The sequence below is a fragment of the Antennarius striatus genome, chromosome 11 (genome assembly GCF_040054535.1).
Source record: "Antennarius striatus isolate MH-2024 chromosome 11, ASM4005453v1, whole genome shotgun sequence".
NCBI classification, from domain to species: Eukaryota; Metazoa; Chordata; class Actinopteri; order Lophiiformes; family Antennariidae; genus Antennarius; species Antennarius striatus.
This window is the reverse complement of record NC_090786.1, coordinates 14,237,781-14,249,559: the sequence shown is the minus strand read 5'-3', so window position 1 is coordinate 14,249,559 and position 11,779 is coordinate 14,237,781. Positions and strand designations below refer to the sequence as shown.

Sequence of the window (11,779 nt, the reverse complement as noted above, 5' to 3'; positions counted from 1 at the left end):
CAGGTGTAGGGAAGTTAGATTTGTGTCAGGCAGGTTGGTCAGTGATCCACTGACAGACAGACAGAGAGAGATGGGTATAGATCGACAGACAGACAGATAGAAGATAAACACATAGACGTCATGTGAACTAAACAAAGCCAAATTTAATAGAAAAAACAACAACTTTAATATATTTCTTTATTCTGTAGCTCAGTAATATGACCAGAAAGGAAATTGCATTATATTCTTATACAGTTAACTGTTCACTAAATCGTTCATTTGGGTCCAACCCATACCACAGACCATCATGATCCACTGCTGCCCAAACCATTCTCTTTGTGGTAAATGTGGCTGCCCACTGTCCTGATGGAGAAACTACAACACAGCCTCCAGCACCGTGGACACGGTCTGCCATGTACTGCAGAGCCAACTGTGAAGACTCTGCTACTGATTTACCTGCATAGGAATAGGGAAAGATTATTTTTTTTAATGTTTTATTTTATTAACTATTAATCCCCGAGGGGAAATTAAGACTAAACTCTACACACAGGTTAGTAGATTTACATGCATCTATATAGTGTGTACAGGCCTGTAACACACACACACACACACACACACACACACACACACACACACACACACACACACACACACACACACACACACACACACACACACACACACACACACACACACACACACAACCACACACAAAGGGGCCTGTGGACATGCAAGTGAGGGGGAGGTAAAGTGGCAGGCACCTCCATTGCGGTGCACCTCCAATGAGCAATTTGTAAAGGGATGGCACCTTGCTCAAGGGCACCTCGGCAGTACTCCATAGGTCAGCTGACACCTCCCACTGTCAGCTCACACTCCGGGTTTTTGGGTGGGAGTGGAAATCGAAGCGCCTATCTTGGAACATTGGACGACCTGCTCGACCGCGCACTCTACCACCGAGCCACTTTCACCCCCCGACTAAAACGTCAAAATGGTTAGAAGTGACAAATGTGATTATTTATAATATTGATTCTATTACTTTTAAATATTTTTTTAATTTTTGGGAAGCCATTTAAATGAAAACAAAAGATATCGCTGTGTACAACCTCTCATGTTCTCCTGATTATCGATCATTTGCTGAATGTCCAAGTTAAACTGCTCTTACTATTTACATTATCCAGCTGTGACCACCTTACAGAAAGAGTTATGACCCACCTCCACCCCTTCATCACCTCAGCCTAGGTCACCTGGCACTTCCAACCAAATCCTCTCAATTGGATGTCCTCCCAACATTAAACTCCATTCTACATCACCACATGTCTCTTTTCCCAGGGGTGAGGAGAGATTTCCTTCCTACTAGCCCCACCCCCCCAAAAAAGCAATAATCTCATACAGTATTGCTTTGAAAGCTGACAAGTTTTTAAAAGTGTAATCTTGTTACCTTGCTCAACATGTAAGAGAATGAGTCTTGCCAACGTGACTTTCAGAATAGATTCTCCATGACCAGAACAAGACACTGCACCACTGAAGTTGTCTGCATATCCTCCACAGCCTTATTTATGAGAAAATTTGAAATATCAAAATAAAAAAAAATCTGAATCAAATGACTTTGAAAGCTGCTGCTAATTTCACATTATGGTACTGAAAATATTATTAAAAGCAATTTCATTTAGATCATTGAATACTGTAGCTTACATATTAAATGATGTCATACCAATGATTGGAGCATCTCCTACTCTGCCAGCCATTTTGCATCTGATCCCTCCTGTTGATGTTGCACATGCAACATTACCAACACTGTCCACAGCAACTGCTCCAACAGTGTCATGGGCCCTAGGAGGAGGAAAAACATCAACAATGAATTGATGTATTAGCAGCACTTATGTGGAAAACATTCTGGAAATACAATTTTTTCATCAACTTTTAGGAATGGTATAGAGCTCTGTGATGAATGTTTCCGGCATCTATGCCGTAAAGGAAACATCAAACTGTGTAATCCACAGTTAATGGAAGTAATTGTTGAACTGACATTAACTGGTTTGAGGACAATGTGAAAAAACTTCTTTAGCGTATTTACTGAGATTTCCAGCATTTGTGAATCATTTACTGTACATTCAGAAAATTATGTCAGGTTGGCTAAAAATGTATTTATATTTCTTTGCAGAACTCAAACAAGAATGGGGTCAAAATAATACCAATTCAAATACTCACCACTGAGTGTTGTACTCTTCACTGAGTTCAGAAACATACGTCCTAGTATTCTTCCATTTTTTCCTCTCATACTCAGTTACGAGGGAATCGGTTGGGACTGTGGTCATTCCAAGACTTTCTGCAAACTGGTTTGCACCTCTGCTTGTCAATATCATGTGGTCAGTCTGAAATTTTCCATGATAGAAATATATTGCACACAAAAAAAAAAGATAACGTAATTGATGTCTAATACTACTCCTTTTAAATATCTTTACCATTACAGAATTTAATAATTTTAAAAAAAACTGGACCAAACTGGTATCTGCCTAAAAGTCAGTGGTTTCCTAGCACTCAATTTTAACGGAAAAACAAAGACTTAAGACCTTTTCCATCACTAGTCGTGCCAGCGACACAGGATTAGCAATGCCTTTAACTGAAGAGACTGCACCACTGGATAGTGTCTTTCCATCCATAATGAGAGCATCCATCTCCACTTCTCCTTCAGCATTTAGCACCGCTCCATGTCCTACAATGAAACCTCACAATCACTCCACACAAGTCAATTCAGTAATAAAAAGCATGATTGAGACATGTTAAATATGAACATACCCGCATTAAATACACTGTTATCTTCCATTGCTTTCACGGCCGCTTCAACAGCATCCAAAGGACTTCCTCCTCTTTTCAGGACTGCAAATCCATCACAAGCTGCTGCTTTTACTCCATCAACAGAGGCATGGTCCCGTTCATCCAGCTTGGCCTTCACCCCACCATGTACAACTATGACGGCTGACATCTTTAAATTCCTAGTGGTAACAAAATTAGATATAAAGTCTCATATAAACAGAATGTGTACCTTGCCTCGTCAATGTCTATGAGAATCACACTTTTGTAAGGCTCAGATTAGCCTGAGAAATATAACCATTTAATTTTTTTCATCCATTTTTAAAAAATGCTTATTCTTTAATGGTCGTAGGGGAGCTGGAGCCAATCCCAGCTGACATTTGATAGGAGGAGAGTATCAATCAACTCAATCAACTTTTATTTATATAGTGCTTAATCACATCTGAAGACATTTCAAAGCGCTTTACAGACAGAAAGCCAACAATGCCCTCCAGAGCAAGCATAAGCGAAGGTGGCGGGGAAAAACTCCCTCATTAAGGAAGAAACTCTGGGCAGGACCCAGGCTCTGGAGGGCGGTCATCTGCCTTGACCTGTTGGTTGGGAAAGAGAAATACTCTGGTGATAGTGATAGGTCAAGTATGTCCTGGACAAGTCGCCAGTTTGTCACAGGGATACATGAATGACAAACAACCACTTACATTCATGGTGCAATTTGTCAAAAAAAGGTTTAGGGGGGGAGGCTATTCTTTTTTAATCATAAAAAATAAGCAATCAACGGGCCCAATTCTTTTTCAGGTTAATGGTAGGTCTTATAAGCCTAAATTCTGAACAGTTGAACATTCACTTAACAAAAATTAAAATACATCAATCATTTAATTTTCTAAGCCATTCACTATTTTGGAAGGAGGTCTAATTAGGCTTCATGACCATTGATAAGGACGAATTATGTAAACATGGCAAGAGGATTTAGCCTAACGCAAACAGAATGTAAAATGAAAAATTCACACCCCATATAATGAGATTTCAAATTTCATGTCAATATAATTCAAATATTAGAGTAATTGAACCTCCTGTTCACCATTTGGCTTTGTATTTTTTTTGTGTTCGTCCTGTGAAGAAGGAAGATATGGTACTCCCCTCCTTTTATTATTAATGCTAATTTTGGTGTATACAACAAAATTGTTATCATGTACACAATGTATTTATGTGCATGGGAAATTCTCTTCCAGGCATTCATGCCTATAGGCATGCTGGAGAAAAGTCAGAGAACTCAGACGGAACCCATGCAGACACAAGAGCATGCAAACCAACCATGCTATCGTTTAGCAGGTTTCCAGTCAATGTAAAATTTGTGTTACTAAGAAAAATAAAAATACTACAACCACAGGTCATAAAATAAGATCCCAAATTCATGAATAATAAATAACTCTAATTAAAAAAGACAAATTATTGTATAGGAGATATGACAATACAGTGCGCCATGGCGCATTTGTGCATCAACGCTGACGACTTCACCTCATCGCAGATTTTTGGTAGGGAGTCATGTGATACCGTACACGCGGTGGCTGACCGCATCCGGAAGTGTGCTCTGTTCCGTGAGTCTCATACTTTCATTCATTCATTCATTCATTTTCCAAATCCGCTTAATCCGCTAACGCAGGTCGCGGGGTAGCCAGTGCCTATCCTGGCAGTCTCAGGGCGTGAGGCGGGGGACACTCCGGGCACGACGCCAGTGCACCGCGGAGCCACATAGAAACAAACAAATCATTCACTCACACACTCACTCCTATGGTCAATTTGGGACCGGCCAATCAACCTGAAGCGCATGCTTTTGGAGGTGGGAGGAAGCCGGAGAACCCGGAGAGAACCCACGCAGACACGGGGAGAGCATGCGAACTCCGCACAGAGCGGGACTCGAACCCAGGTCCGCCGTGTTATGAGGCAGCAGCGCCAACCACTGCGCCACCGTGTCGCCCTCTCATACTTTCTTGAGACACAAAAGTGCTTTAAATAGTTTATAAGAGTGTGGGAAAAGGTAATACAGCTAGAAGGTGGTTTAATATCAGTATAAGGAGGGTTCATAAACGTTTAAATTACCATAAGATAAATAGTTTGTCATTCTATCACGGAATTCGTTAATCGCATGTGGTTCCTGGAACTCATTGCCCGCGAGGAACGAGGGTACACTGTAGTCTAAAAACCTGGAAGCTATTTCCACCTTTGGTTTAAAAGCAAACACGTTACTCTAAGACAAGGAAAGAACAGAGTAAATAAACTTATAATAATAACTTGGCAAAATTATGATTATGTTCAGAAATAAAAGACTGCTGCAGGGTTATATTGCAAATCGAGCATGATAAATCAAGAAAGGTGTGACTTGGAGACTATAGTTCCTGAGACGAAACTACAGCCTGTGCAGTCTGATCCTGAAGTCAATGTTTATTAAACTGCATGTTTTGTACAACTTCAATGAATGGACAAATGTACTGAAAAGATAAGACTTGTTAATAAAAAACAAAAAATAGATATAAAAAATTGCAGGTTAAAGAAACATATAAACACTGAACTCAAAAAAGGTGCCAGGGAGACACAGTTGCGTTTTAAACAATGATTTAATAATTCTTTGTGACTATACTAGTTGTGGCTTTAGTGGGTAGACTGTTCTTGAGTTTTGGAACTGCCTCTACCAAGGCCTATAGATATCAATTTAAACTAATGACTATCCTGAGAAACTGGTTTGTTGGCTTGACCAAAAAGTGTAGATGAAGATTCTTCTTCAACAAGTGAGTAGTTTTAATGGCAAGTTTCAAATCCATGTCATACAGCATGTAAAATAATCCAGGATTTGATGGTTATGGAACTTTATTCCCTAATAAGAAAGAGAAACAACTATTAACAACTATGGAGTGTTTTCATTTCAGCAAGAATCTGTAGCAAAGTCAGCAAAGAGCTGGGTTCTCACTGAAGTACAGGTACTCCTCAAGATACAAACGAACATTCATAGCAATGTAGACAATAGCTTTCCTGTTAAAAAAACAAACAAACCTGCCTGTTATTTCATGTTTTGTTTTGGTTTTTTTAAATTACTAACAGGCCGGCCACTTGTAGAAGCTAGATGTTGTAGGCACCAGTGTTGGCCGGATTAGCTATTTGGAAGCATTAACCATTAAACTCTAAATGTTTTGCTATTTGATGTCAACTATCAGTCAAGATAAGTGAGAAATTTTGTGGAAATAAAAGAGACTAATCAAGCATAAGGTGTTGTGTCCGATTTATGACTACCAGGAAGCACATCAGCACGTCATTCACATGAGTGCGGTGGAATATCTCTGCTCAAAGCTTGACATAGCCTCTACAATCCGGAGAATGAATTTCATTCAGCTGAGTCAGAGATGTAAGTTACATTACAGTACTACAGTCTTTCATTTTATTTATGAAGAGCCTCTTGGAACCGATTGTGTTCATAGCTTGAGGACTACCTGTACAGCCTGATGGAAAAGCATTCTTATTCTTGTTCATGTCGTTAAAATCGAAGGGTTGGACAAAGGTGTCTGTATATCTGTCTGTCAAAGGAACTTAAATTGTGGTTTGTCAGTTGAGCTTCATAGGTCTCTGAAATGTCTGGAATGAGGATACATCTGGAGAAATGAGGACATGGCATACAGCAATTTTTCCATTACGGATGGATGGACAGACGAACAGACAGACAGACAGACTGATAGACAGACAGATAGAAGTAAAATCAAAAACAGGAATCAAGACCTCTGAGGTCCTAATTTCAGTGTCTGATATTCTCCGGTGGAGTTGAAGGACTGTTCTATGGTCTTTTATTTTTATATAAATATTTACTCAGCAAAACAGCAATCCGACAAGCACATCCATCCATCCATTTCACTGAAGACATGACGCTCGTCTTACGTCTTACGGCTCAAGGGTTACACTGGAGCCGATCACAGCTGCATTGCGGGGCTACTCGAAAGACAAACAAAGCACACACGTTCACACTCACAACTACAGATATTTTGCTGTGACCAATTCACCGAGAACCCGGAGAGAACCCGTGCAGACACGGGGACAACATACAAACTCTGCAGAGTAAAGAATCATACCCAGAACCTTCTTGCTGTAACAGGTAACTGAGGCAAAACTGGATCATTTCAGCACCTTCACCCTTATAGCACTGATCTATTTTGGCCGTTTTTTGGTACTTTTGATATTTGTCTCTATTACCCCATTAAAATGATTTAAATACCATTAAATACCATTTCAGTCAGGATGAACAGATAAACTTTTCCTACCTGTGCTGATGTTAAATCCTTCTCACAAGGTCAATACTCTTGTTCACTGTCATCTCTATTTTTTGTCAAGTGTTCTTTTATAATCTGCTTTTTTTTTCAAGCGTCTTGACGCTGGCATCAAATTGATTAAGTACATGGAAAAGAGAATACAAACAGTTTTTTCAGCAAAACAGATCAATTAAAAACGGTTTTTATTCCTCTCCACTGATTGGCTTAAAGAAGGCACGAGTAAAAAAAACAAAAAAAAACAACAACAAATAAAACAACAACAGCAAAAATCAAGGATAATTTATCAGTCCCGTCAGAACAGGTTGCTCAGAAGAACAAAAACTTTTAGTTCATTAGCAGAGACCCTGGCTCTAACATTGCATATATGAATCTTTGTGTTCCTGTGTTCATCTAATGTGAGCAAAAGCTGCAGGAAAACAGTTATATGGACCCTGAATTCAAAATAATGGAGCAATTAATGTAACAACTCTTAATGACTAGTAGTACATATATTCATTAATTTATAAATTAAGAGATCAATTCGGAGATCAATTTGGAGATTTATCTCCAAATTGAGAACATTTGGAGATAAAGTCAGAGAGGCCAGACTGAGATGGTTTGGACATGTCCAGAGGAGAGATAGTGAATATATTGGTAGAAGGATGCTGAGTTTTGAACTGCCAGGCAGGAGGCCTAGAGGAAGACCAAAGAGGAGGTTTATGGATGTAGTGAAAGAGGACATGAAAGTAGTTGGTGTGAGAGAAGAGGTTTCAAAGGACAGGGTTATATGGAGGCAATTGATTCGCTGTGGCGACCCCTGAAGGGAAAAGCCGAAAGGAAAAGAAGAAGATAAATTATGAGAACATTAAAAATAAAAACAAGTTCTAACACAAAATAATAATAGGGTAAACACAGAAATATCAACAGTAACAACGTTAAGCAGAATTACATAATGTGTTCGGAAATTAAAAGCAGCTGCAGGGTTGCAATGCAAATCAAGTCAGGTATTCTAGGTAAGAGGAGAAGAGTGATCCAAAAATGACAAACTTTACCTTAAGCCACCTCCAGTTAAGAGCGATGATGATGATTCAACCGCGTATTCCAAGATGAAGGATCCGATGGACAGTCAATGATACCATGAAGTTCAACTCTCACAGAGAATATGAAACTATTCCTGTCATTTAAAAATACATAATTGTTTTTCAGCAAAATGAACGTATAGCCAGTTTATTTATTTCTTACAAAATGGGCCTACGTGTGTTAAAGTTGTTGTAAGAGAAGCTAAAATTTAAATGAAGTATATGTGTGTTTCTAAAATGTCATAATCTACATTTAGAAGTGCTGCACCCGAACAAACACATCCTGTTCCAGTTAATCACCTACTGCAGACAGCTACAACCTTGATCACGATTAGAATGTTACAACATAGATAACCACAAGTTAACTCCCAACATGTAGAAAAACGTCTTATTGTTCTCGACCTTGTGTGTGATCTAAACTGTTACGACACCTGCGCGCGTCTTTATCTAACCCTGCTCTATCCATTTTTTAATAAAAGAAAGCAGCCGGGTGGGACAGAGTCAGAGTCTACTTTGAATTGCACCAAGTCAAGTGCATCTCTTCTGTGTCTCTCCCTGCTGCAGCTGGTAAAACTTTAAAACCTCTCTGGGTGCCTTTGTCTGATGACCCTGGTCTAGCTTAGAACAGTTTTTGAGTGAATGTTCGAGATTTAGACCCAACAGTTGTATTCAAGTCTGCTCTACTTTTCTGTGTTACTTCGCAAAATGTATTTGTTTAGATTCTCCATCCAGTTCATGGTAAATTTCTGTGCTGAATGAAATCAACGGGACTTGTACAACAAGTCTGAAGATGCATAGGAACACCCCTTTCAGTACAGAACTGCAGCTCAGGGGTAAAAGGAATCCTTATTAAAAGTTAAACTGAAGAGGCCAAGAAAAAGGGGCACGGGACAGTCCGGGCACGATGCCAGTTCATCACGGAGCAGCACATAGATCCAAACACTCACATACACACTCACTCCTACGGGCAATTTTATAGCAGCCAATTAACCTGAAGCGCATGTTTTTGGAAGTGGGAGGAAGCCGGAGAACCCAGAGAGAACCCACGCAGACACTGGGAGAACATGCAAACTCTACATAGAGCGGGACTCAAACCCAGAACCACCTTGCTATGCAGCAACAGCGCTACCCACTGCGCCACTGTGCTGCCCCACATTACACATTTATCAAATCGACCGGTCCCACAGCCTCAACCAGTTACAAAGAAGCACACAATGTTGGATTCCACAGTTTGGCAGAAATATGCTCTTTTCTTGATTATTATGGATAAAGGAATAAATTCATATGTAACTTTGGCGGTTTGTTTAAAAGATTAAATAACCTCTTACAAAGAGATTAATGAATGTTTGATTTCCTTCCAACAGCCCTAGTTTTGCAACTTGTTTGTAGGTTTCAGCACAAAAAGGGAAGGTGCGATGTTTCACTACCTGATTAATGTGCATCAGTTTTTTACTTTTAACAACATAAAATTTAAAAAATGATGCCACTTCATATCAAGGGCAACAAGAACCAATGCAGTCAGAGACTGCAACATCCTGCAACACCCCTAAATTTAAAATTTTACCCTGAACCTTCTTGCATAGGTCAAAGATGAAAGCTAGTGCTCTGGTCTACTGTTATTGATCAAAGCAGTAGCTTTGATCTTTGGTCTTACACTAGCCTTCTCCCTCATTTTCTATCTTGTCCAGTTCCTTAATGTACAAAAGTTAAAATTTGACCTTGACCTAGTTTTTTCAAGGTCAAGGTCATCATCTAATTTTCATCCCTTTTGCCGCCCAAGTAATGTGCTTTTTGTTTCATCTTTCTATCTGCAACGGTTGCGAAGATATCTGGTGGACTAACGTACGGACAGACGGACAAACTAACTAACAGACGAACACACAAACGATGAGAATTACAATACATCACCACTTTGAAGCGGGATGTAATAAAAGTGACCCATGTTCAGCAATGCTTTGTGTCATGTAATTTCCAACATGTGCTGTCTTTTACACCATACAATGTCATGTCCATCACAACACATATTTTTTTTCTCTTCCTATCCACACCTTGAAAAAATAACTTTAACCCTGCTGCTAAACTTCTAACCTTGCTATCTTTCCACTTGGTCTCCTGGACACTATCTGCATCATGCCAACCAACTCTCTACCTTTTCCTTTCAGAGTTCCAACATTCAGCGTTCCTACTCTGAGTACAACGCTTGGCCTTCCTCTTCTCTTCCTACGAACACACTTTCCTCGTCTCCTTCTTCGACCAACAGTAGTCTAATCCATTATTCTATCTAATCCATTTTTATTATTATTATTATTATTATTATTATTATTATTATTATTATTATTATTATTATTATTATTATTATTATTATTATTATTATTATTTGTACCTTTTGTAAAAGAGAATTTTCATATCACCGAAGCAGCTCCAGCCTAACATATCATTTAAATGCGAAACATGTCAAGGACACAGAGTTGAACGTTAGCTTACCCTTTTAAAGGAAATGCCTGCCCTGTTGGCATCTTACTACTGATGTTGCCTTATTTAGAGGCATGTTATACTATTAATTTTGAATTGCTGTATTGAGTCAGCTTTAGTATTCATTTTGATTGAGAGTCTGCTTATGTGCCTATTTGAGACTCAGTCTTATTTTATTTCTGAATTTTATGTATTTTATTTAACTGTATTTGTATTGCATTTTTGAAAAATGCAATACCTGGCCTAATTGGTTTGCTGGTGTGCTTGGCCTTTTTTCTTTTGAATTTCATTTATAAAGCACACTTAACCAATAAAAATGTGGATTTCAAATCTTCTCTTCTTGGTGCATTCTTTTGATTAGTCATGCACTATAATTTTGCAATGTCCTAGAATTCAAATTCTTTATTTGGGGGCCTTTAGCAGGTATGAGATTACAATGCAATTAATTAGATTAATTAATTATAAATTCTGTAATTAATTAGATAAAAAATTTTAATCGCCTGACAGCACTAAAAATAACTTTATAATACACATTACTGGATAAATATAACCATTTAATTTATTTCTTCCATTTTAAATTTTTTTTCTTTCATGATGGTAGGTGAGACCGTACCTCACTTGCCTCCCGTGACCGCACGTCACTGAAATATTTATTGTTGATTTGCGAATGCACGAGGGCACACTGTACACATAGTGTACTCTCACGCATTTGCCCATCAACAGTCGTGACTTCACCTCATTGCGGATTTTTGGTAGGCAGTCACGTGATACTATTGGCTGAAGGCATCCGGAAGTGCCCTACTTTCCATGAGTCTCGGACTTCCGTGCTTTAAACAGTTGAAATGAGTGTGGGAAAATGTAATACAGATAGAAGGTGGTTTAATATCAGTATGGGGAGGGTTCATAAATGTTTAAATTACTGTCAATAGTAAGATAAAGAGTTCATCGCTATATTGCAAAATTCGTTATTCGAATGTGATTTCTGGAATGCATTATTCGCGAGTAGCATGGGAGCACTGTATATATAGATAGACAGACAGACACATGTCGTGTGAACTAAACAAAGCAAAATTTTATACAAAAAACAACTTTAATATATATTCATTCTATAGCTTAGTAATATGACCAGCAAGGAAACACTGCACTAAATTC

At 38.8% G+C, this 11,779-nt stretch overlaps 1 protein-coding gene across 1 annotated transcript; it reads right to left on the bottom strand.

Moving 5' to 3' along the window:
• Positions 1-226: 226 nt before the first annotated feature.
• On the bottom strand, positions 227-2,962 carry LOC137604100 (isoaspartyl peptidase/L-asparaginase-like). The gene is made up of 6 exons (XM_068328035.1): positions 2,776-2,962; positions 2,550-2,692; positions 2,188-2,351; positions 1,691-1,809; positions 1,418-1,528; positions 227-435 (listed from the first exon to the last, which is right to left on the bottom strand). Exons 1-6 carry the CDS (start codon positions 2,960-2,962, stop codon positions 227-229), a joined length of 933 nt encoding a protein of 310 aa, XP_068184136.1.
• Between the last annotated feature and the right edge of the window lie 8,817 nt (positions 2,963-11,779).

Excerpts from the sequence above, each read along its gene's own strand:
- LOC137604100 (XM_068328035.1), bottom strand. The coding sequence starts at position 2,962 with ATGTCAGCCGTCATAGTTGTACATGGTGGGGTGAAGGCCAAGCTGGAT. Across the intron at positions 2,352-2,549 it reads CACGACTAGTGATGGAAAAG|ACTGACCACATGATATTGAC; the intron begins GTCTTAAGTCTT and ends GGAAAATTTCAG. Across the intron at positions 1,529-1,690 it reads AGGAGATGCTCCAATCATTG|GCTGTGGAGGATATGCAGAC; the intron begins GTATGACATCAT and ends CTCATAAATAAG.